Genomic DNA, 26,705 nt, shown 5'->3' on the forward strand with positions numbered 1-26,705 from the left:
GACTGTACATTAGATAGAGACAGCAAAGGAGAGGGGAGTCTCAGGTGATGATAAAGGGAGATTGAGAAGGTATCCACACAAAGGGACACGGAGACAAGAGGTGAGTTCTTCAAGGGACAACATTTAGACAAAAACAGCTGAGGATTTAGCCTCAAAAAAAAAAAAAAAAAGTCACATAAAGTGTGATCAGAAAGGTATAGTGTTGAGAGGAGAATCAAAAGGAAGGGAATATATGTATACTTATAGCTGATTCACTTTGTTGAAACACAACATTGAAAAGCAATTATCCTCCAATTTTTAAAAAGCTAGAAATGTTTAAAAAATTTTTTAAATGTATGATGTTTCACTTGAGAATCAAGGACAAGAAAAGAATCATGTTAACCTGGTGCCTCAGCAATAAAGAATCTGCCTGCAATGCAGGAGACACAGGTTCAATCCCTGGGTTGGGAAGATCCGCTGGGGAAGGAAATAGCTACCCACTCCAGTTTTTTGTCTGAGAAATCCCACAGACAGAGGAGCCTGGTGGGCTATAGTCCATGGGGTAGCAAAGAGTTGGACATGACTTACTGACTAAACAACAAGAATTTCATCTTATACTTGTATCACTATTATATTTAACATTCTTCTAGAATAATTCTGTAAGAATACAAAAATCAAGATACGTTAATTTTAACTTCATTCAACAAAGCATTATACTCCTCTCCCGATTAAAAATTAAAAACCAAATAACTAAAATGAAGAAATGTGCCTAACATTAATCTGTCAGAAGCAACAGCCAGAAAAGAAAAAAAATACAGCCTGACATTTTTCCTGTTTGCCCAATGAGTTAAACAGTACCTTCCATTTAGTTTTACTGATTTGAAAAGTTCTTTGTTCATTCTTAAATGAATATTTGAGCACTAAATACTAGCCAGGTACCGCTATGGACGTTCTTGGTTCTCAAAGGGGAGAGACACTGGTACACACCATTTTAATCTAATGTGACACACGCTACAATGCATATATGACAGGAGCACTGATCCAAATGCAGGAAAAGGCAGGTGTGCTGCTGAAAAGGAGATGAATGGAAGATGCCCGGGAATTAGTCAGGTAACACACCTGCAGAGTGCTAGGAGAAGGTGCCAGGCATTGTGAATACAAACAGGCTTTGGAGTAATCAGTAATGCTTATACCACACAAATGCAACATCCATTCAATTTTAATTGTATCACCTTTTATTATTTTACAATATATTTCCAAAAAATGCCATTACAGTTGCCTTAACTGCTCTATAAGACCTGGAATCAAAGAACACTGGGAATTAGAACACACACATCAAGCTGTAATACCTACTTGTGCTGAACCATTACTACCGAAGGGATGTTATTTCTTAAATAAGCAGATGTGTGGCAATGCAAAATAAAATACAAACTGGTTAGAACAGTAAACTTTGTTTCAATGGCTATAGAAAGGAGGTGGTTTTGTTGTTTTGTTTTGTTTTGAACACATCTGGTCTGGCAGCAAGATGTAATATGCATTTAGAGCAACACATGCCCTGAAAGCTTATATGTTGTGTGCATCACCTGAACTCAGAACCCAGATGAAAAGAGTAATCACTCTCCACACCCTCAGCACCGCTCCCTCCATAAGGTCACAATATCCCTAAACTCAAGATTCTTGTTGGTGAACTCTTTTACAATTTTTTCTCCAGTGACACTGGATGCTTTTAATTTTTTCTCTGAAAGAGAAGCAATGAAAATGCAAGGACACCCTCCAGGGTCCAATTTTCACATCACATTCTCCAAGTAATAAAATAGCAGCTCTATAACGTGGACGAAAAAAAGTTTCAGTTTCCTCCTATTCCTCCTTCAGTTTTTAATCATTTAGCATTAAAATTTATCTGGAGTCAGTGGGTTTTCCCAAAGAAAATTTTTAGTTGCCAAGTATTTTCAGAAATTTATTAAAGCGTTACATATATGTAATTAGCTCTTATCTACCAAAAATATATATATGTATATATATTTGTATTTATTTATCTTATCTTCACTGAAGTGCTGTTTTTTTTTTTTCCTGGCTGAACATAAGAACCTAGTGGACAGACAAATGCTGGCTTTATTTCTTTATAAGCAGTAACTGGAGTCTTTGCATTCAATAGAAACTGCGTGTTCATAATAAGCTCACAAAAGGCAATATGAGGAAACACCTACTGAACAGGCATCTGCCAAACAAGTTTTAAGGTTGGACTCTACCAAGGAGCACTATGGCATTATAGGCATTCCATTTTTCTTTTTTCAAGTCTGTCAGTTCTTTGCTAATTTTTTCCCCCTAGGAGGGGATAGTGTGTAACCACAAAGTAAGGCCTAGAAACCATTCATAGTCACTCCCAATATTAGGGTGGACATCATTCTCAAGAGCTGATATAAACCAGACTGAACAGGAAGTACTCAACTAGAACCACATTTGGTCCCAAATAGTCTCCACTAACACTTTGCTGATACACATGTTCCCTTCTTGACTGATTTTGTGTTAACCTTTAAAAACTTCTAACAAGTAAGACTGCAAAGTTTTCAGAGTTGTAGTCTTAGGGGGACTGCTACGTTCCAAAGAATACGTTTTGATTCACAAAATGTCATTGGTAACGTCTTGTCCATAAACATGGTTGGCAAAATTAAAAAAAGGCACAAAAGGGGAGTAACGAGAAATGCTTTCCACTTTCAGTGAAGAGTACCAAAGCAAGTATCTTTCAAGAGAAAAGGCAGAGAAAAGTGTTCAGTACTTCATGCACAACTTGAGCTAAAAAGAAAAAAAAATTCTCTTCTAGGTCCTGAAGCTTGAGAAAACGAGTTTTCCTAATCACGTGCTTCGTGTCAAATAAAATGTAAAGCTGCACAAATACATGTTTGGTTTAACAGTGGACCCTTTTTTTTTTTTTTAAAGAAGTGAGGCAATTAAACAAAAGACAATAAAACCAAAATACCTTCATCAACAAAGCAACTCCACCTGTCGCCTCTGTCCCTTTTACCACTTAGTGGGGTAAAATGTCCGGTAGAATGTAAAATGCAGCATTCTCAATCATGGGATCTAGAAACTTTTCATGATAACTTATTGCAAATTGCACTTGACAGTTCACCACGACAATGGAAAACTGGCCCCTTGTTCGCTTATACAGTCCTTGAGCCCCAAAGGGAAGTCACCAGTAGAATGACCTGGATAAAAAGTTTGCAGCTGTGCTCAGCCAGCTAGCTCCACCCTCCGGGTGGGAGCCCACCCGGGACACCGCCTTGTCCTGCTCTTTCGTGGGACTCTCATCCTCAGGCAGGTAGTCAGGCAGCTCCGTGTTCTGTTCTACCTCCACAGGCGTGTCCTGGAATGGGACCAGCATCTGATACAGAGAACACATGAAGAGTTATTACAAAATTGACCTAACTGATGGAAGTGCATGTCACACACTGTAAGTCAACTTTACTTCTTGCTCTCATCACCATATTCTCAGAGGCTACATTCCTTTAAAAAGTATCTTCTTGTTGTCTGAAGGTAAGTCCAGTTAAAGAGCACTATGTAGGCACAGAAGGAAGAACTGCAAATGATAATTCTCACGCTTTTCTCCTGAGGCTCCAGGAATAAATATTCAACTTCTGTGGTGTCTCAGATGGTAAAGAATCTGCCTGCAGTGCAGGAGATGCAGGAGACTCGGGTTCGATCCCTGGGTTGGGAAAATCCCCTGGAAAAGGGAATGCCTACCCACCCCAGTATTCCTTCCTGGAGAATCCCATGGACAGAGGAGCCGGGGAAGCTATACAGTTCATGGGGTTGCAAAGAGTCAGACACGACTGAGTGATTAACACTTCTGTCAATTTCAAGATGACAAAAACAAGTATCTGGCTGCAGTGGGCCCCTAAAGGGTCAATGACCCTCCTTTTTTTGGGAACTCAAGTGAACTAAACAATCTTTTCCCTTATCACAAAGCTAGTGAAAAGTAGCAAGAGGCAAAGATTTTCACTGTATATACTTGCCCAATGATGGGACTGGATCTTAATTGTTTTAGATTGGCAAAATCAATTAAGTTTAGAAAGTATTTAAAAACCAATGCCAAAAAATAAATACAAAATAAAAACCAATGCAAAGAAACCACACATCCTTTCCTTCCACATACAATCATCAAGACACCTCCACTGACATCAAGAATAGTCCGAAATCTACAAAATATTTCTCCATATTTCTAGAAGTATTAACTGTTAACCAAGAAACACCAAGATAATCTGACTCTGCCACATTCCTACATGCTCAGCAGCTATTTGTCTAGAAATACTAGCCATCTTCCAGCCCCAAGGAATAGTCGAGAAAGAGTCAAGCAGAAAGCAAACTAAACAGCGCTTTTACCTCTTCTCCACTTTCACTCTTCACAACTTGCTGAGCCTTCATAACCTTGGTTGATGCTATTGCTGATGCCAAAGCCTAGGCCAGGATAAAAAGACAACACTTTTGAACATGGATGTGTTTACCATAACCTCAAGCATATTTAGCCATTTGAGATACCAACCTCTGCTTTAAGATCTGAACGGATTCGCACCACACATCTCTGAACAGCCATTTGAAAAGTAAAGCTAATAACGCCTTTAATTTTTAACAAGGCCTCTTCACACAGGTTTCTCCGGGACTGAAAAAGTAAAGGCAAACTGTTATTAAAATGTGCAAAATAATGAATGGCAATAAACCAAACAATGAACTATTAACTCTGGGGGGAAAGGAGGGAACAGGGAAAGTAAACATCCCTATTTCAATTCTACAGTCACATATTTGAAGGCACATATAGGGTGGTATTTTAGTTAAGTTTAGGAAAACTTGAGGGTCTTTGCAGAAGGGGTAGATATGGGCCTTAACAGAAGGAAATTTGAAAAATTCAGAAATATATGGAAATTAAACTCCTAAATAACCAATGGGTCAAACAAGTAATCACCAAATAAATTAGGAAATACTTTCAGATGAATAATATGAAACACCACATACCAAATCTGACGGGATGCAGAGACAGTAGTAGTGCCTAGAGGGAAATTTATAGCTATAATAATGACATTAAAATAAAATAAAATCGCAAACCAATTACTTAATATTCCATTCTAGGAAACAAGAGAAGAGCAAATTAAACCCAAAGCAAACAGAGGAAAGAAATATAAAGATTAGAGTAGGGGAAAAAAGAGAGAATGGGAGGGGAGAGAGAGAAAAATCAATGAAATCACAAGTTGGTTCTTCAGAAAGAGTAACAAAGCTTGATAAAACTTTAGCTAGACTGACCAAGAAAAGAAAGAAGACTCAAATTACTAAAAACAGGAATAAAAGAGGATAAATTATGACCAAGTTTACCAAAAAAAGGATATGTAAACACTATGAACTGTATGCCTAACACATTAGATAACCTCAACAAAACGATAGATTCCTTAAAAATCTAAAAAAAAAACTGTAAAGTGACAAGAAAATATGAATGGACTACAGAACAATTAAAGAGACTGAATTTATAATCAGAACATTTTCCACAAAGAAAAGCCCAGAACCACATGGCTTTACTGGTGAATTCTACCAAATGTTTAAAGATCAACACCAACCCTTCACAACCAGACATTTCCCAACTCATTTTATGAAGCCAGGATAACACTGGTACCAAAACCAGACAAAGACAGCACATAGGAAAAAAAAAAGACTACAAACCAATATCCTCTATGAATACAGATGCAAAATACCTCAACAAAACACCAGCAAACTGATTCTAGAACCATATTAAAGATTTTGCACCATGACCAATTAGGAACTTCATTCAATTAGGAATGAAGAGTGTTGGTCAATATACAAAAATAAACCTGATATAATAATACATGATATTAACAGAACTCAAAAATAGACAAATTTTTTTTAAAAATTGGGCAGAGAATGAACATTTTTCCAAAAGAGAAAATCTATGATAAAGATGCACACAATAAACACTAAACACTACTTAGTGGTATAGTCAACCACTAAAAACAGCGAATAGGCACACGAAAAGATAGCAGCATTGTTATTAGGGAAATGCAAATCAAAAGCACAATAAAATACCACTTCACACCCTTTGGAATAGCTTTTTTTTAACAATGGAAAATAAATGTTGGCAAGGATGTGGAGAAACTGGATTCCTCATACATTGCTGATGAGAGAGTGTAAAATGGAGCAGCCATCGTGGAAAAGTCTGGCAGTTGCTCAAAAAGCTAAACATAAAGCTCCCATATTATCCAGCAATTCTACCCTTAGGAACATACCCAAGAGAATTGAAAACATTTATTGACACAAAAACTCGTACATGAACGTTCACAGCAGAATTATTCACAAAGACAAAAGGTGGAAATAAGCCAAATTTCCATCAATTGATGAATTAATAAACAAAATGCCATATACCCTTACAATGCAATATTATAAAGAGGAATGATGCACTGACACGATACAACAGGGATGAACCCTGACAACATCACGCTAACAGAAAGCGTGACATGAAAGGCCACATCCTGTATCATTCCACTTACATGAAATGTCCAGGAGAGGAAAATCCATAGACACAGAAGTAGATCAGTGGTTACCAGGGGCCAGGAGGAGTGAGTGCTAACGGCAATAATCAGGCTTCCTAGGTGGCACTAGTGGTAAAGAACCTGCCTGCCAATGCAGGAGACCGAAGAGACATCGGTTCAATCCCTGGGTCGGGAAGATCCCCTGGAGGAGGGCATGGCAACTCACTCCAGTATTCTTGTCTGGAGAATCCCACGGACAGAGGAGCTGGCAGGCTACAGTCCAAAGGGGTGCAAACAGTTGGATACGACTGAGGTGACTGAAGCGATTAACACACACACAAACACACATCAATAATCATATGAATGGTGAATGACCCCAGCACTCCTGATCAAAGGTAGAAATTTTTAGAATTAAAATTTAAAAAGCAAGGTCCAACTACAGAGTGCCTGTCCATGTGAAAAATAGACACAAATAGAAGATACACACTACAATTCAACCTTGAGCACCTAATATTAAAAGCCGACAAGGTAGAAAGAGTTGAGAAAAATCAACAGTGTACAACTACTATACAGTACTTTAAAAAAACTGTATAACTAGTATTACTTTTTCCTTAAACGTCTGGTATTAATAGAATTCACCAATGAAGACATTGAGACCAGAATGTCTTTATAGGAAGGTTTTTAACTGCAAAGTCAATTTCTTTGATAGACACAGAGCTATTCATTTAGGTTATCCATCTCTTTTTAAGTGAGCTTTGGCAATCCATCTTTCAAGAAATCTTCCTGTTTCATCTGTATTATCAAATTTATTGACAAAGTTATTCAAAATATTCACTTATTTTCCTTTCAATGTCTATATTAAAGGATCTATAGCAATGTTCCTTCACTTCTGACATTGATAAATTTGTGACCTCTCTTATTCATGATAAGAAATGAGGTTTATCAATTTAATTGATCATGTCTAAGATCAGCTTTTGGTTTCACCAATTTTTCTCTATGGTTTTCCATTTCACTGATTTCTGCTTTTTTTGTTTCTTCTGCTTACTTTGGATTTACTTTGCTCTTTTTCTAGCTTCTTAAGGTAGAAGCTTCAGTCACTGAGGCCTTTTCCTTTTTGTATATAATATTCATCTGGTGCTAATGATTTCCTTTCTAAACTCTGCTTTAGCTGCTTCCCTCAAATTCTGACACTGCATTTCCATTTTTATTTAGTTCAAAATACTTCCAAGTTTCTCCTTTCATTTATTCACTGATCCATGGATTATTTTAGAAACATGTTAAATTTCTAAAATATTTGGGGGATTTTCCAGATATCTTCCTGTGATTGATTTCTAACTTGCTTTTCATTGTGAGCAAGGAATATACTTTGCTTGGTTCTAATTCTTTTAAGACTTGTTTTAGGGGACACAATATGGACTGTTTTCATCATTGTTTCATGTGCACATGAGAAGAAGAAATACTATCTTGCTGCTGAGTAGGGTTTTCTATAAATATCAATTAGGTTAAGTTGGTTGTTAGAGCTGAGTCTTCTATGTTCCTAAATGCATTCATCTCACACACTAGTAAAGTAATGCTCAAAATTCTCCAAGCCAGGCTCCAGCAATACGTGAACTGTGAACTTCCAGATGTTCAAGCTGGTTTTAGAAAAGGCAGAGGAACCAGAGATAAAATTGCCAACATCCACTGGATCATGGAAAAACCAAGAGTTCCAGAAAAACATCTATTTCTGCTTTATTGACTATGCCAAAGACTTTCACTGTGTGGATCACAATAAACTGTAGAAAATTCTGAAAGAGATGGGAATACCAGACCACCTGACCTGCCTCTTGAGAAACCTATATGCAGGTCAGGAAGCAACAGTTAGAACTGGACATGGAACAGACTGGTTCCAAATAGGAAAAGGAGAACATCAAGGCTGTATACTGTCACCCTGCTTATTTAACTTATATGCAGAGTACATCATGAGAAACACTGGGCTGGATGAAGCACAAGCTGGAATCAAGGTTGCCGGGAGAAATATCAATAACCTCAGATATGCAGATGACACCACCCTTATGGCAGAAAGTGAAGAGGAACTCAAAAGCCTCTTGATGAAAGTGAAAGAGGAGACTGAAAAAGTTGGCTTAAAGCTCAACATTCAGAAAACTAAGATCACGGCATCTGGTCCCATCACTTCATGGCAAATAGATGGGGAAACAGGGCAAACAGTGGAAACAGTGTCAGACTTTATTTTTTGGGGCTCCAAAATCACTGCAGATGGTGACTGCAGCCATGAAATTAAAAGACGTTTACTCCTTGGAAGGAAGGTTATGTCCAACCTAGATAGCATATTGAAAAACAGAAACATTACTTTGCCAACAAAGGTCCGTCTAGTCAAGGCTATGGTTTTTCCAGTGGTCATGTATGGATATGAGAGTTGGACTGTGAAGAAAGCTGAGCGCCGAAGAATTGATGCTTTTGAACTGTGGTGTTGGAGAAGACTCTTGAGAGTCCCTTGGACTGCAAGCAGATCCAACCAGTCCATTCTAAAGGAGATCAGCCCTAGGTGTTATTTGGAAGGAAATGATGCTACAGCTGAAACGCCAGCACTTTGGCCACCTCATGCGAAGAGCTGACTCACTGGAAAAGACTCTGATACTGGGAGGGATTGGGGGCAGGAGGAGAAGGGGACGACAGAGGATGAGATGGCTGGATGGCATCACCGACTCGATGGACATGAGTTTGAGTGAACTCTGCGAGTTGGTGATGGACAGGGAGGCCTGGCATGCTGTCACGGGGTCACAAAGAGTCAGACACGACTGAGCAACTGAACTGAATGTTCCTAATGATTCTCTGTATACTTGTTTTATTCATTGGGGGAGTAGTATTCAAATCTCCAGCTCTAGTTGGAGCTTGGTTATTTCTCCTTGCATTTTTGTCAGTTTTTGCTTCACGTATTTTGAAGTCATATTCTTAGGGTATACATATTTGATTAATTGACCCCTTAAGCATAAAATGCCCCTCATTTTCAGAATAAAATACTGGTATTGGGACTTATTCTTGAAGATTGTTAGCAGGTGATACTGAGGTAACCAGTTAACATGAGTTCTCTCTCCCATGTTATGAATCATGTGTTTATACAATTCTTACCGTATCATCAAGACCATCTATATGCAAAACCACTGTTTTGGCACGTTTGTTTGTAGTTCCCAGAAAAAACTGAGCTTTCCTTCGACGTGAATTCATTTCATTGAAACTATCCCCATCTGCCATATTGGAAGATTGAAGAATGTCATAGATTTCAGAGGCTAGCAGTTTTGTTTCCCCTGGAGTTGTAGACCTTGAAAAGAAACATGTAAATTGGCAAAGTAGTCTTGTCACTTCTACTGATTCTGTAATTTTATTCCTTAACTTTGCAAAACCTTGTTTTCTTCATTCTGATGCTTTGTTCAATCTGAAAGAAATACTGGTGAATCCCAGAATAATCAGTAATGCAGAAAAAGCATCTAGTCTATAATAGTCTTCTAGTTTCAATTTAAACCCATGGTTCATCAATATTTAAAACTCATCACTACAGTGGTATAAAAGCACATTTAAAGAAATCATTAATTAAATAGGAAATCAACTAAAAAAAATCAGGATATAACATGTCCCTGGATTAACACTAACATTCAACACTCAGTTTAACTTCCAAAAAAATATAACACATAAAAATCCAAAAGGAAAAAGCAAAATAGGAGAGGATCATTTATATTAGTTATTTCAATACAGGGATTGTGAGTAAAAACAAACACCATTTCTCAATTTACGTTTTTATGTACCTTTTACAAAGCAAGTACGTATCGTTAAACCACAACTCAGGCAATAGTTTTCATAAAATTTTCAATCCTACTATGGTTCCTCACATAAATGCCTAGTGCCGTTCTGTCCAACAAAACTTTTGACATTGATAGAAATGTCCACTCACCACTTGTGGTTACTGAGGACTTGAAATGTGGCAAGCAAAACTAAACAATTTTATTTACTTTTAATTAAATAGCCACACGTTGCAAGTGGTTACCATAACTGGAAGCACAGGTTTAATGGTTCTTATTAGTTTAATTGAATAAACAATAAGTACACATAACTAAGAAAATAATCCTCATTTCACCTATACCTGGGCAATTACGGGGTCTTCCCTTGTGGCTCAGCTGGTGAAGAATCCACCTGTAATGCAGGAGACCTGGGTTCGATCCCTGGGTTGGGAAGATCCCCTGGAGAAGGGAAAGGCTACCCACTTCAGTATTATGGCTTGGAGAATTCCATGGACTATATATAGACCATGGGGTCACAAAGACTCGGACACAACTGAGCAACTTTCATTTCACTTGACTTCAAACCCTGTAACATGCATCCCAAGGATTTTACAATCTGTCCCCTTTCAGCTTTACCAACATCAGCCAGAAAAGCTTCACCTTGACTGTATCCTTGAAGGCTCAGCTCAACCACAGTCTTCTTTGTGAAGCCTCTTCACCCCAACACCCATATTCATTCCTCTGCATTCAAAGTACTATGCATGTACTTAACACTACTGATCAAAATTTTCCATTTCTCTTCAAGAATAGGGATATATTCTCTCCATCCCTTCCACAGAGCCTAACAAAATTCTGCATAATCTATTTGTTTACTGGATGAGTGGGAATACTTCATCCCTGATATTCAGACTGTACACACTCCAGCTACACAGACCATCAACTCCTGGGGTGCTTCTCTGGCAGTTTTCTGGGCCCCCAACTTACCATACCAAGGGTTTTTCTGGGCTACTGTTGACCACAGAGATCAATTACCTTGAATGATTTTGGCTTTGTATTCCAGGAAACTATCAAAAGGACTATTTTTTTAGGACATGTCTCAGGACTATTTTTTTAGGAGATGTCTCAGCACTTTTCTGATAGCTGTTTCACAGGTCACTGCAGTTGTGAGGTATTTTGAATACCAGCCAACCAGAAGTTGTAAAAAGTACAAGGACATGGGTAAGAAGCACCATGAATTAAAAAATTTTTTTAAAAAGTCTTTCCTCTCTACTATGAATACTGTTTTTAACACATTTACATCAAATAAAAGAATCATCATGACATGTAATAGATTATCTAATGATGTTTCTCATAAAACTTTTTAAACACACACTATTCTAGAACTTTTTTATGTGCTTCCTAACCAACCAGTAGTGACCAAACCTTTAAAAGACTAATATCAAATTATTATCTTTCTGTTCTGCAGAACAGGAACTAGAACTAGATAGCACTAGTTCTTAAACAAATGGGTCTACTAACCCCTTTGAGAAGCTGATATAAAATAAATACTCCCACCACCACTATTTTTAACTTCCTTTATTTCACAGTTCCAAGTTTCATCATTTTCATACAGTAATAAATTCCTTTCTGGAAGATTTTTCAATTCCTATCTACTTAAAAGCAAAAGATTTTAAAAGAATAATATAGTAAAATCCACATGATGGTCTCACTTTGTTTCAAAGCATGTTAAAAGTATACCTCATAGGACTAATTTTATTGCTGCGCTTCCTATAAAACAGTTATATAGACTGTTTCTTCAGACACAGTCTCAAGAGACACAGTTTAAGAGACACTCTTAAAACAGAGTAAAATTTTGTCTTAGGCAAAATGAACTCTGCAAAAGTATATAAGCAAAAATGAAGTAAAAATTAAGTTACTTCTTGATCTGGGCAGTATATAAAGTATCACAATAAATTATAAATAATTTCCTTTTTTCCCCTTATTTTTAAAAAATGCTTTTAAAACCAGAAAGAAGTCAAGATCATCTACAGATTTGGAAGTAAGTAATTTAGTCTTTAAAAAAAAAATTACTATTCAAATACTATGATTTAAAACATTCAAGTACAAGAAGTCTAGATTTATGTGGTACATTTGGCCATAAATGTAAGAAAGACTGTATAATTAAACAAGTATTAATTGCCATAATCTTTTAGACAAGTGAAAACTGAAAGAGCTGATTAATGCTCTAAGGTTTAGTTCTTCAGTCTTTAAAATCTGACATCCAAGAAAAAGACCATCTTGAAAAACTCTTCAAATAATTGGAATTCTGCTCTCAGTAATCTACTATTCCATAATGAAATACACTGATCCTTCACCACTTTTTCTAAACAGTTATCTATATTGAAAACACTCAAAATGTTACTCATAAAACACTGAAAGGTGAACTCTGATCTTTATTATATATCAAAAATAATGTTCATTTTGGATATATCTCCTTATTGATCATAAACAGCAATTCAGATGATTTGATGCTGCAAATAACATTTTATATTACCTATAAAAGCCAGATAAGACTTTCATACACTTCATGAAAGCAATGAAAATACTATTTCAGTATTAGAAGGCTTGCTATCATCTTTGGAAAAACTTCACAACTTTTCCTTTAGGAGTTGCTTTTACTGTTTTTTTCCTGTGTTGCTCACTAAGAAAAAGTGTTCTTGTAATATTCATGCAACTCAGAAAACCATCCTCTATCTTATTTCGATGCAGAAACAATCCTAAATTAAGGCTTCTAAGAAGAAAGTCAACAGCTCTGTTTATTAACAATGGAGTCCAAAGGCAGGAAAACTACGACCCTAAGGCAACAGCCCATCATTTATGTATCATCTCTGGCTGTTTTGACTCACAAGGGCAGAGGTGAGTACCTCAACACAGACTGTGAGCCCAACGAAGCCTAAAATAACCACTATCTGGTTTGTTTTTCTTTTTTTAGGAAAAATTTGCCAACCTCTGTTCTATACAAGTAACATAAAAATCAAGGCAAAATGCAGTAGCATTTTCAAAAATCACAAGAAAACAAAAAGTGAACCATGAATCTCGTTCAACTGTCCTGTTCAATTTTTTTTAATTGATTTTTTTAATCATATTAAAAAAAGAAAGAAAACAAAAGAAAAAGCATAAAGAAATGAAGCATATATTTTTCATCCAAGATTTTAGCAAGGACAGTCCACCATTACTATGGCACTGTTTCAAAATCTAGAATTTTAGGAAGTTCTCCAGATGAAATGAGATACTATGAAGTTGAAATGCCACATTTTATTAAAGTGACTTACTTATAGCATATTTCATGTGAGATATTCACACATGCTTTTATAAAATGCATCTTCTATCAGAAGAAGTATTACTCCTGAAATACTAATTAACAAATGTTTTAAACGGAATTTAGATGTTCCCCTAAACTGATATTCTGAAAATTTTCTTCACAGAGATTCAGGGTTAAAAATAAAATGTAAAAATGATTTTTTAATTAAAAAAATAAAAATAAAATGTAAACAAGTTCTAACCACTAACAATTGAGCTTTCATTTATGGAGAATTAAAATTAGAACACAATACCAGATTCATTTTGAGTGACAAAGAACTTAAAATTCTCTTCACAACTGAACAACTGAACACAACAATGACTGAAGTCAATCCAACTGCTGATCTCTAAGCACCAAAGTGACCTAAACACAAGTCAAACCTGCTTTTGAGTAACATGTTAAAATCACAAAATTCTGTAGCAAAATATAATTTGGTGATTAAAGGACAGAAATTATAAGATGCATAATTTTCTCTATTTTATAAAACATTCCTCCCTGATTCTCATGGTAAGAACAACCTCTACTCTCCCCACCTTCTTCTGATTTCTGGTTTTTACTTTGATCACTTAAGAGAGGATTCCTCTTCAGTCAATTATGAAGTAGCAGCTTGCCACAAAAGATCTCTATTCTGCAGGGTCTTACTGGGATATGAGGAGATCCTTCTGCCGCTTCCTGAGTTGCACAGATTCACAGAATCACAGCTCAATCTCCTCCTAACTCAGTATTGCTCAACAGAGAGAAACTGATCTGAATTCCACCCTGACTGCCTGGATGTCACAGAGCAGCCACATCACTGAAAACAATTAGGATATCTATATTATATGTGTTCCTGTGCTATGGCTCACCAAGATGATCTATGTAAGAATGGGAGAGTGAGCTTCCCTGGTGGTCCAGTGGTTAAGAATCCACCTGCCAATGTAAGGGACAGAGTTTCAATCCCTGCTCTGAATAGATTCCACATGCCTCGGAGCAACCAGCCCCACAAGCCCATGACTGCAACTACTGAGGCTCCGATGCCTAGAGCTGGTGCTCCACAGTGAGAAGCCTGCACACACCACAACTAGGGAAAGCCTGGGACAGAAATAATTATGTATATATAAAACTTACCCTGCTCTATATGATAAAACCTTTTCATTTTGATTTCTTAAGAATATTTAACATAAGTACCCAAAAGAAAAAAGTAAATGAGAAAATAAAAAGCCAGAGCAATTCAATTTCTTTAAAAAAAGAGAAAATCATGTCCAAGCCATGAGATAGTTTACAACACAGTGAAACATGCTGAACCAAAACCTGATTCTAATACTTCACAGCCTTACATGCTGACAGGCCAAAACACACAGTTTTATCAGCCTTCTGATAACATTCACTGATAAACTTCTAAAATGATTATTTCAGTAAACAGAGGTGACTTTTAAAAAGCTTTAAAGTGAAGTGAAGTCGCTCAGTCGTGTCCGACTCTTTGCGACTCCATGGACTGTAGCCCACCAGGCTCCTCCATCCATGGAATTTTCTAGGCAAGAGTACTAGAGTGGGTTGCCATTTCCTTCTCCAAAAGGCAACCTTCAAATCTGTGATCTCCACTGGCCAAAGGAGCTGAAAAACATATATAAAAATTATTACATTGTATTTCCACTTTTGAGGGGAAGAGGACCAAATTATAATGGAGTATGCAATGAATGTGCGTTCGTTTTACTACTGAAGGAGCCAGCAAGGATCACCACCCTGTCCAAAAAAGTATACTTTATTTGTATTAAAAATAGAAGCTTTTTGAAAGCTTGTAGCAACCATGAAGACACACCTTGGATCTCCCTTTAAGGAACCTGCCCTTCGGCTGTACGAAGCAGAGTGGTAGAGCCGCCAGTAACAGTGGCCCTGAGATCTGGCACACCACACAATCCAAGGCCTGATCCCTCCTGGGGAGACCCAAGCAATGGGCGCACTAGGGCCTGGCCAGTTCTGCCCAGTGCAAGACTCATCTACAGGGTGACCCTGGCTTTGCACCTCCCTCCAGAGTTTTCTGTCAGATCTGCACTGCAGTCTGACACTCTCCTTGTCCCATTCAGTTTCCTCTTCATTTTCCTTTAACAGAGGTCAGGTCTGTGTTGTAGTCTAAAGAAAACAGTCCGATCCTTCTTCATTCCCTTCTATCTTTACAGACCCTATCTCATAGTAAGCTCTTCCAGTTCTAACTCCATCTCAAGATCTCCCTCCCAGATGATTTGTTGTTGTTTAGTCGCTCAATCATATCTGACTCTGCCACCCCATGGACTGCAGCACACTTCCCTGTCCTTCATCAGCTCCCGAAGTTTGCGCAAACTCACATCCATTCAGTTGATGATGCCATCCAACCATCTCATTCTCTGTCGCCCCCTTCTCCTCCCAGAAGATACTGCAAGGTAACGACCTGAGCTGACACAACTCTTCTCCTATAAAGACACTAGTAGGGACCTCCCTGGTGGTCCAGCGGCTAAGACTCAGCACTCCCAGACACTGATCCCCGGCCAGGGAGCTAGATCCCATTTTTCTGCAAGTAAGAGTTCATTAAAGATCCTGCAGGCCACAAACTAAGTCTCGATGAAGCCAAATAAATGTTTATAAAAAATATATACACTAATAGTCTCCCTACTATGTTACAGATGGATCTCTCATTTACATATACACACATACATATATATGTATCACAACCTTAGCCAACCAAGCTAAGAAACTGTTATAGGTTAAATCTATGGTGCCTCTAAAATTTGCTCTAAAATTCAAATTTGAAGTATATTTTAATAAACAGAAATTTTCATTTCTTACATTTTTAAAATTTGTACCATGTATTTTCAGCTTCAATAAACAAACCTGTTAAAAGAATACACAATCTTAAGTTCATTATGTGAATAAAATAATCGTACAGAAGCATTCATATTACACTTAATCCTTTCACTGTTTCACAAAGAGTATGCCAGTTAAAAATAATTAATTATATGGCATTAAAGCCCACTAGGAACAAGAATAATGCAACCTCGTATTTTATATAACACTTTAGAATTTACAGAGCATTTCTACACAGATATCCCACTGAATCCTCAAGCACTCTGACCTCAAATCAAGGGCAATGATTAATAAAATTAATCCCAGTCAATATTTTCTAATATTTATTCCTAACTGATCACCTGGATTAAAAAAAAAAAAACCCTTCAGGTTCTAACTTGTCATTATCAAAGATCAAGGGGCCTATCAGTGTAGCTCGATTAAAAACAAAACTATTAATAAAATAAAATTTATCTACAAGCCAAGAACACTAAGAAAAAAAATAGTTTCTTGGAAGTCAGTTTGGAAGATTCGCCACAGATATAATTTAATAGTGTTTGGGAATTACAGATATTTTGTGAGCATTACAGAAATTTTGTGAACGCTCAAGCCAAAGAAATTGCAAATTTTCAAAGCCAGTAAATTAAATGGTTACCTACTATATCTTAAAGACAATCATGTCTTAGGTAAGATCAAGATACAAAGTAAACTAAGATAAAGCCTCAGAAAACATAGTTTTTTTGCTTTCAGACACAGTAGAAGTATCAAAACACTTCAATTTCTATCCTTTTACAAGGAAATCGGTGAGGCCTGAGAACCGGACATCCCCAGAGGCAACACAGCTGAAGGCCTACAGATAGAAAACTTGACCTCTCTGTAATTTTCTTACCCATAATATTTATCTAACACACTTCAAATAGCAAAATAAGATGATGAATATGAAAATCTTTTTAAGATGAAAGGTATACTTAAAAAAACACCCATTTGCTAAAATTCAAATTAAATGGCTCTGAGAATTCTCTGGAGGTCCAGTGGCTAAGACTCCACACCCCAGTGCAGGGGGCTGGGGTTCAATCCCTAGTCAGGAAACTAGATCTCATATGCTGCAAACAAGAGCGTTCACATTATCACAACTCAAGAGTTTACATGCTACAACTAAGACCTGGTACAGCTAATTAAGTTAAAAAAAAGATTTAATGGTTCTCAATCTCTAAGAGACCTCTCAATGATGCTAAGGAAAATCTCACCTAAAGCCCCTTCAGTCATGATACAGATCAAGGTTCTTTTGAGTAAGACTTAAATGGAGTAACAGAAGAATTATGTACTATAACACTGCGTATTTTCAAATGTCACTGTGTTGCTCTACTAGCAAATCAATAAATACTTCACAAAACCTCATACAAGGTAGGATTTTCTCTTCTTAGAAGAAATAACATTCATAAGCACAATGTGTTATCAACATTTTAAATAAAATCTAAGCATTTTCATAAGGACTACTGTTAATATCCATGTTTAAGAATAAACAGAACACTGCCCATCAGAACAGTTTTTGACATATAATCCACATAACCTACAAAGCTATGCCTTCATTTTAGAATACCAATTTCAGTAAAATAACACGATCCACTTCTCTACCCCCCTAGGAGACACTACCTACTGTACTTACTTCTGTATAACATTTTGCAAGCTTAACATCATTCCCAGCTCTCCTTTCATCTTTTCTCGGTTGGCACGGCACTCTGCCAAGTATCGAAGAGCCTACAGCAAAAACAGGAATAAGTTAATTCACATGTCCGGACAATTTAAAGTGAAACCCTGTGCTCACTGACTGCAAAAGGAAAGAAAGTGAAAAATAGGTTTCTGTTTTTAGAAGCAATTGGTTTTGAAGTGTTTGGAAACTCTTCTTTAAATGTGATCATCAGAGCAGTCCTCTAGGGGAAAAAAAATAATTCTGAGCTGACGGAGCTGAATCTGCTCTTAGAAACAAAAGTTCCCAACTTATCTTTAAGGTCAAAATCAGGATGTTCCGGTTTTATTTTCACTTCATCCTAACAAAGATACAAGGAACTAAATTCCATTAATTAATTTCAGAAAGCAGTCCCAGTAGCCATCATTTCTCTAGGTGCTTTTTACATATTAATTAAAAGAAACCACCAAGAGGGACAAAACATACAACCCCCTTTATGGAATGGGTGGTTTCTAGCTTTATAATTCACTTTTAAAATGTCTTTTTTTTTTTCCTGCTTTTAACTGAAAAGCCAAACATGAACTCACTCTCACAGATTTCTATTTTGTGAATTTCACTTTTCTAGGATGCTTCTCTCTTAAGATTTGAAGTACATTTTTGCACATTTCCTTCAAGTGCTGATTCTTGGGGGACTGGGCTGTTCTACAGACCTCCTCCTCTCTCATCATGTGCTGCAGAGTTCAGTACCTGAGTCGCAGGGGAATACCTCTGTGGACTACACCATCCAAAAGGGCCCTGTCACTCCACTGACCTTCACATTTCCTACCGGTCCTCTCCACAACATCTCCAAAGTGCCTGGTCATCACCAGGAATGGTACCATCCGTGAAATCACAAGCCCAGCAACCTGGCTCTGACTGCAATCTCCTACCTTTCCTATAACTCCTTTTACCTGGATTTTTACTTGCACTAGGGGAGGGGAGCCCAGTGAAAGCCGGTGGTCTTGCCCAGTTAGGCAGGCAGAGAGCAGAGTTGGGGAGGTTAGGGTAGAACAATATAATTTAAAAATATACCTTTGGTCTTTATCTAGTTCCTGGCACAGAGCTCCTAAAAGCCTTGGAATTTTCCAACAGGAGTTTGAGGAGATCCTTAGACCACACTTGGTTGAGTTTATGTGGAAGAAGTAAGGGAAGCTGGGGCCCCTTGATGGCCTCAGGCTGGGACTAGTCACTAGAAAGACCAAATGACTAGAGGGTGGCAGCTTTCAGCCCCACCCACCAACCTGGGCTTCCCAGGTGGTACTAGTGGTAAAGAACCTGCCTGCCAATGCAGGAGGCATAAGAGACACGGGATTGATCCCTAGATCAGGAAGATCTCCTGGAGAAGGGCATGGCAACCCATTCCAGTATTCTTGCCTGGAGAATCCCATGGACAGAGGAGCCTGGTGGGCTATAGTCTATAGTTGTGTCACACAACTGAGGCGACTTAGCACACACACAATGATCTGGGAGGTAGGGGGAGGATGGAAATTGAGCTCTATAAAAAGTCCTAAAAAAGGAGATTCAGAGTTTCTGATTTGGTAAATACATCCACCTGGCAAGGTGGTGTGCCCGACTCTACAGGGACAGCAGTTCTGGCACTCCCCTCCAGACCCTGCTACTGGAGAGGAGCCCCCACCTGCTGCAACTAGAGAAAGTCCATGCTCAGCAAAGAAAGACCAGTGCAGCCAAAAGCTGATTTTAAAAAATGGGAAAACTTGAAAAAAAAAAAAAAAAAGAATGAAGTATTGACACATAGTACAATGTGGATAAACCCTGAAAACATTATGCTCAGTGAAAGAAACAAGTCACAAAGACCACATATTATATGATTCTATTTATATAGAAAATATATACACACTTTTGCCAGAGACATCTGCAAATAGAAAACAACAGAAAGTCGTGGCTGTTTAGGGAAAGGGCGTAGGGGCTGAGGAACAATAGAGAAAGAGTAGAGCTTCTTTCCAACAAGATGAAAACATTCTAGAATTAATTGTGGGGATGGCTGCAACTATGAATACACTAAAACTCACCACACTGTACACTCTAAGTAGGTAAATTGCAAGGTCTGTGATTTAATCTTAAAGTTGTTACAAAACAAAAACAAAACATAAGTGCCTCTTTGAGTGTCTTTCTGTATTGATACAATCCTTAAGATTTCTTCCTCTTCCTTGAAAAAAGGAAGTTGCAGAACATTCCATGCAGGTACTATGCTACCATTTGTGCCCAGAGTAAAACCAATATTGTATCTTACCATTTGTATAAGAGGACTATACACATTCATGTTTGCACATACAGAAATACAGTCACACTAGTATCTGCTCTACACTTTTAACTTCTTACCATGTCATCTGCTATTTTTCCAAATTTTCTTTAACTGCAAAATTATATACTGAGAGTAAAATTACTGTAGGCAACTTACGAGCAAAGCTGAATGGACAACAGGGGGGTTGGGATGGTCCATAAATAAAATAAGGCCGGGCAGACATCCCTGATCCTGGACAATGGCTCGTCGGTTTAAAGGATCTGCGGCTAGGTCTCGGAGCTGGTTAACTACAGAGAGAGCATCAGGTTCCTCATTCATGGTGGAGGACGACAAATTCATCTTCTATGCCATACACGTGGACAAAAATCTTCTGAAGTTCTGTAGAAATGGTTGGAAAAATCATTTCCAGGCTACTGAGCTGTTTTACAGCATTTATTAAACCATCAGAATCACAACACCTTCAGAAAGAAATAGATGTATCTAAACCATACAAAAAACTTACGAACTAGAAATTCCACAGTCTGGGAACAGTCAAATGAACATAAGACAGGCTAACTTTAAAAAAGTTATTTATATGTGCACAATGTTTGAAGAACATATATCATCTTCATGATTCCAATAAATTCTTTTTTAGCAATATATATTTTAACATCAAAGTCACAATAAAATCTTTACAGTTCAAGTTTATAACCCTTGCTAACTTCTCAAGGAGCACCGAAGAACTGATGCTTTCAAACTCTGGTGCTGGAGAAGACTCTTGAGAGTCCCTTGGCCTGCAAGGAGATCAAACCAGTCAACCCTAAAGAAAATCAACCTGAATATTCACTGCAAGGACAGCTGCTGATGCTAAAGCTCCAATACTTTGGCCACCTGATGTGAAGAGCCGATTCATTGGAAAAGACCCTGATGCTGGCAAAGACTGAGAGCAAGAGGAGAAGGGGACAGCAGATGACCCAGTTGGATGGCATCACCAACTCAATGGACATGAATTTCAGCAAACTCAGAGAGATGGTTGCAGACAGAGGAACCTGCTGCTGCTGCTGCTAAGTCACTTCAGTCGTGTCCGACTCTGTGCAACCCCATAGACGGCAGCCCACCAGGCTCCCCCGTCCCTGGGATTCTCCAGGCAAGAACACTGGAGTGGGTTGCCATTTCCTTCTCCAATGCATGAAAGTGAAAAGTGAAAGTCAAGTCGCTAAGTCATGTCCAACTATTCGGGACCCCACGGACTGCAGCCTACAAGGCTCCTCCGCCCATGGGATTTTCCACGCCCTGGCATGCTGCAGTCCATGGGGTCACAAAGAGTCAGACAAAACAGCAACTGAAAACACTTCGCAAAGTGTAACACTGCCAGTGTTTTCTTCCTCTAGGATACTACTGGAGCCTAAGTGTCTCAGGGAAAAGCTGCTAGCTGACAGCTTGTTTTCTAATTCATCTGTGAACAAAATCAAGCTTACTAAGATTACAGCAGATAAAATCCTCTAAGGAAAGAAGAGAGTCAAAGAAGGTCATAAACACAGAAACCAAGAAGGGTACCTTGCCCTGTGCCTCACAACAGTGCCATTTGGGAGATCAGAGTCAAAGTGAAAGTCGCTCAGTCGTGTCCAACTCTTTTCGACCCCATAGACTGTAGCCTGCCAGGCTCCTCCATCCATGGGATTCTCCAGGCAAGAATACTGGAATGGGTTGCCATTTCCTTCTCCAGGGGATCTTCCCAGCCCAAGTTTTGAACCCTGGGCTCCTGCATTGCAGGCAGATTCTTTACCAGCTGAGCCCCAAGGGAAGCCCTGGGAGATTAGGGTGAATCTGAACCAAATCCAAGCACAACTGTCCATCCCTGGGTGGACCATACTAAGAAAAATGAAACAGAATCTGAGGTGAGGTCATTCATTTGATAGATAAGGAAATAGTCTCCGAGAATTTAAATAATTTGCCCCAGGTGACAAAAGCTACTTACAGAACTGAGCTAAAATCTTATCTCGGCTTGATGAAAACCAAGCTGGAATCAGGACTGCCTGGAGAAATATCAATAACCTCAGATATGCAGATGGTACCATATTAATGGCAGACAGCAAAGAGGAACTAAAAGAGCTTCTTGATGAAGGTGAAAGAAGAGAGTGAAAAAGCTGGCTTAAAACATTCAAAAACTAAGATCATGCCATCCAGTCCCAACATTTCATGGCAAACAGATAGGGAAACAATGGAAACAGAGACACACTTTATTTTCTTGGGCTCCAAATTCACTGTGGACAGTGACTGCAGCCATGAAATTAAGACTCTTGCTCCTTGGGAGAAAATCTATAACAAATCAAGACAGTGTATTAAAAAACAGAGACATCACTTGGTCAACAAAGGCACATCTAGTCAAAGCTATCGTTTTTCCAGTAGTCATGTACGGATGTGAAAACTGAACCATAAAGTAGGCTAAGCGCCAAAGAATTGATGCTTTCGAACTATGGCACTAGAGAAGACTCTCAAGAGTCCCTTGGACAACATGGAGATCAAACCAGTCAATCCTAAAGAAAATCAATCCTGAATGTTCAATGGAAGCACTGTTGCTGAAGCTGAAACTCCTATAGTTTGGCCACCAAGAGCCAAATCACTGCAAAAGTCCCTGATGCTGGGAAAGACTGAAGGCAGGAAGAGAATGGGGTGACAGAGGATGAGATGGTTGGATAGTATCACTGACTCAAAGGACACGAGTTTGAGCAAACTCTGGGAGATAGTGAAGGACAGGCAAGCCTGGTGTGCTGCAGTCCATGGGGTCAGAGTCGGACATGACTGAGCAACTGAACAATAACTATCTCCTAAACTGGTCAGGTCTTTCCACTTCCCATACCTTCCTTTGAAACCCAGCATACCTTTTTTTCCCACAAAAGTAAACAAGATTTCTAGGTAACGTAACACGATAAACATACAAGCCAAAATACAATATATCAAGGAATAATCTTCACAGATCCAGAAAGTTAAAAATAGGAACTTCCATTAACCAAATTACACAGTATATTTCTTATTAGGAGGAATATAAAGGTGTAAATACTTACCACAAATTAATGAGTTAGTTTAATGCTAATTCCAAAAACAATGCCAGTGGAGGAGGTGGGCTGGGAACAAAATTATTCTATAACTCCAGAAAGCCTACTAAAGTTATTTGGGGACCGCCGAGGGTGGGAAGAGGGAAAGTAATAAACAGCCATAGCCTTCGAAAGTATTGAAATACACAAAGATATAGAGTAAAGCCATAGCAGGGGCTGGAGGGGCGGTGGTCAAGAGATATTGCTCCCAAGAAAGCTGTTTATACACCCAATTGAAGGTTCTATGTGAGTCAATACCCAGGCTCCACCCATTGTTAAATGTGATTTTAGGCTGATCACTTAAACTCTTTGTCTCAGTTTCTTCATATGTAAAATGAAAATTAATCACAACAGCTCTTAAATGCTATATTGTCCAAGTGAAATAACAGTACACACTAAAAGGCTCAGAGTACTCAAGCACACTCTAAATGCTCAACAAAAATAATGGTTTTAAGTTACAATGAGTCAAAAATCAATTTTAAAAAATACAGTTATTCAAAAAACAGTACTGGCATAACTTCTAAGCAACTTTAAACCAGTGCTAAGGATCTTTAACTCTTAACATATTTTAAAATATCATACCCCAGAAAAAAATTTGAGAAGGTAAATTTCTGAAGCTTGCAAGCAGATGCAAAATATAAGACTCGGAGAAAACAAGGCCTTAAAGGGATAGTACTTGGCAGATAGTTTTCTCAAAATGAAAATACAGTTGCTTCAACAATTTAAAAAATGATTTTTTTTTTTTTTAAAGCTATAGACTGAATACACATAAGATTAAAGAGTTTGCCTCTTAGGTGCTTCTATTATCAACAGCATGAACATCCCTGTTTACAAATCAGCTTAGGAATGAGCTTTATGTGCTGTCACCAGCACAAACCGCATCCAAAAACCAAAACTGCAGAACCAACCATTGGACCAAAGGTCCAGGAACCACATTTAAGAACCAAATATGCTGGGTGATGGCCTTTGGTGTACAACACTGGCCTTGGAACCTGAACCCTCCATTCTCATCTAAAGAGTACTTAGAGAACCACTCGGTGGGAATGATTCAGTTTCAGTGAGCCTCCCCTGTTCCTTTGAGATGAACAAAAAAATCAGAAGAGTTAAGACTTTCAACCATATCAGTCCACTGATAAAGAGATGGCAAAAATTAGGATCTGCCCAGGAAAAGGTAGGAAATGGCACAAGGCATACCTTTTCCTTTCTCTCATTTTGTTCAATTAGGACAAACAAATCATCATAAGACAATGAATGCACCCCAAACTTTAACAAGCACTCTGATCCCCATGTTTAAAAAAGCCAATTCAGTAGGTGGGGTGAGGCCTGAGATCCGTATTTCTCCCAGGTCAGTTCTATCCTTCTAGTCAGGGAACCACAAAAAAAAAAAAAAAAAAAAAACAGGAATTAGGTGATAATGTGAAGCACCTGTAGCTAGGCAGCTGCCTGAAAGATTGTCTTTTCTTTCAGCCAAGGTGTACCACTCAACTCGACGATGTATTTGACTCTCATATGCAAAGTTAAATATAAATACACAGAACTGTGGAAGAAACACACCCACACCCTAAATCCACATTCAGCTAAGTTGTTTGTTTTTTAATAACCTAGACATTGACATCAGATCTGGCTTTGCCTGTTACCACCTAACTAACTATTCGAGAGGCTGGGTTACTACCTTTGAGCCTCAGCTTCCTCTCATAATAATCCTGAGTGGTCGTCAGGTTCAAAGAGAATAAGAACTTCGCATGGTGATGAGTACCAGCAATTACCAAACAAGAATAATATTTGATTCTGTGGGGATTCTATAAGGTCAAGTGTTAGGGTACACACACGAAAGGAGCTGCTTGTATGCACAAGTGCCCCCAAGAACAGCTTTTAAAATACAGAGAAATGAACACTGGGCTTGCCTGAATGAAGCCGAACACAACCACTTCCTTCTTTCTGCCCCTAATAGACGAGCGTGGGCACAAAACTAATGCAAAGTTCCCAAAGAATTACCTGGAGAGATGAAGTGACGAAGACACCCATTAATGCTGCTACGGTCAAATAGTCATAATAATTAAACTAGGGTTTGTAAAAATTGGCATGCAAACGGAGAGGAACTGAACAAAGCTATCATTTTCACTGGGAAAGTGTCGTGGGAGCACGACACTTTACAGAACCTGAAGGGACGCACTGCTGGGTCCTGACTGACGTGAAGGTGGGCAGAGCACCCCCGCCCCGGAAGATTCGCCGCCTGGGTGCAGGGGCCCGCATTCTGCGGCCTTCCCGGCCCCACCGCTTTGTCTGCCTTCCCCAGACACTACATACCACTCCAGCGCTCTAGGAATCCACGGCCTGCCGCACCATTAGGGCCACATCGACGATGAGGTAGGGGAACCCAGAGGCGCGTGACAGGGTCAGCGACGACAAACGACCAAGCTGACTTCTGAAGCCTAGAAGCGAGGACGCTGGCGGGGAAAGGCTCTACGGGCTCTCCCTCATGACCCAACCACCTCCGCCAGCTCTGCCTTCCCATTGGCTGAGGCCATTCCAAAGCGAGGATAAAATATCCAATCAGAAACTGTCTTCTTAGACTAAAGCGTTCATTGGTGACCAAGGGAAATACCCAAAGTGTTAAACCGGAGGATCCAATGAGAACCCGGAAAGAGTGAATTGGCCCAAACGACTCTCCGTCTATTAAGCGCTAAGCCAAGAAACATTCCCCAGGAGAAACCCTCGCCGTTTCCTGACTACAATCCCCAGAGTTCCGGCGCTTGAGGAACCTCTCCGCCCCTTCCTTCAGCAATTCAAATTGAGCTTTACTTCTCAAACTATTCATTCATTTCCAATAAAGCAGTTTTGTAATACTTCATTCGCTTCTGTGGGTCTTAATTCGAATCTTTTCAAATGTTTTTGTTTTTGCCTAAGAACATTTGCACTATCTTCTTAGCGCGAGGGTTGCAAAGGACAGGGTTTTTTTGTTTTAAATGGAAGCTTCTTTTTGGAACGATTTTTTTTGGGGGGGAGGGGGGTGGGCGGTGGCGGTGGTAAGGAAAAAGAGACAAATGATGAGATAATTTTCTCCAATTCTTGAGGAAGTATTTTTCTAAACTTTTTCCTATTTAGTTTATCAAAGTAACGATTTAAATACTTGTTTAATTCATGGCGATCACTGACATTTTTGTCTAGATATAGATTTTATATTTTTAAATATTTCTCTAAGCATAATTTAAATTCCACAGGCCAGT

The 26,705-nt window shown here is 38.6% G+C and overlaps 1 protein-coding gene across 1 annotated transcript; it reads right to left on the reverse strand.

Moving 5' to 3' along the window:
* Positions 1 to 1,191: 1,191 nt before the first annotated feature.
* Positions 1,192 to 25,973, reverse strand: ARMC1 (armadillo repeat containing 1). Its single transcript, XM_019973886.2, has 7 exons — positions 25,786 to 25,973; positions 20,561 to 20,782; positions 18,082 to 18,173; positions 9,636 to 9,825; positions 4,520 to 4,636; positions 4,360 to 4,434; positions 1,192 to 3,361 (listed from the first exon to the last, which is right to left on the reverse strand). The coding sequence occupies exons 2-7, from the start codon at positions 20,741 to 20,743 to the stop codon at positions 3,170 to 3,172; spliced, it is 849 nt and encodes a 282-aa protein (XP_019829445.2). The 5' UTR covers positions 20,744 to 20,782; positions 25,786 to 25,973; the 3' UTR covers positions 1,192 to 3,169.
* Between the last annotated feature and the right edge of the window lie 732 nt (positions 25,974 to 26,705).

Source organism: Bos indicus, chromosome 14 (genome assembly GCF_029378745.1).
Source record: "Bos indicus isolate NIAB-ARS_2022 breed Sahiwal x Tharparkar chromosome 14, NIAB-ARS_B.indTharparkar_mat_pri_1.0, whole genome shotgun sequence".
Classification (NCBI taxonomy): Eukaryota; Metazoa; Chordata; class Mammalia; order Artiodactyla; family Bovidae; genus Bos; species Bos indicus.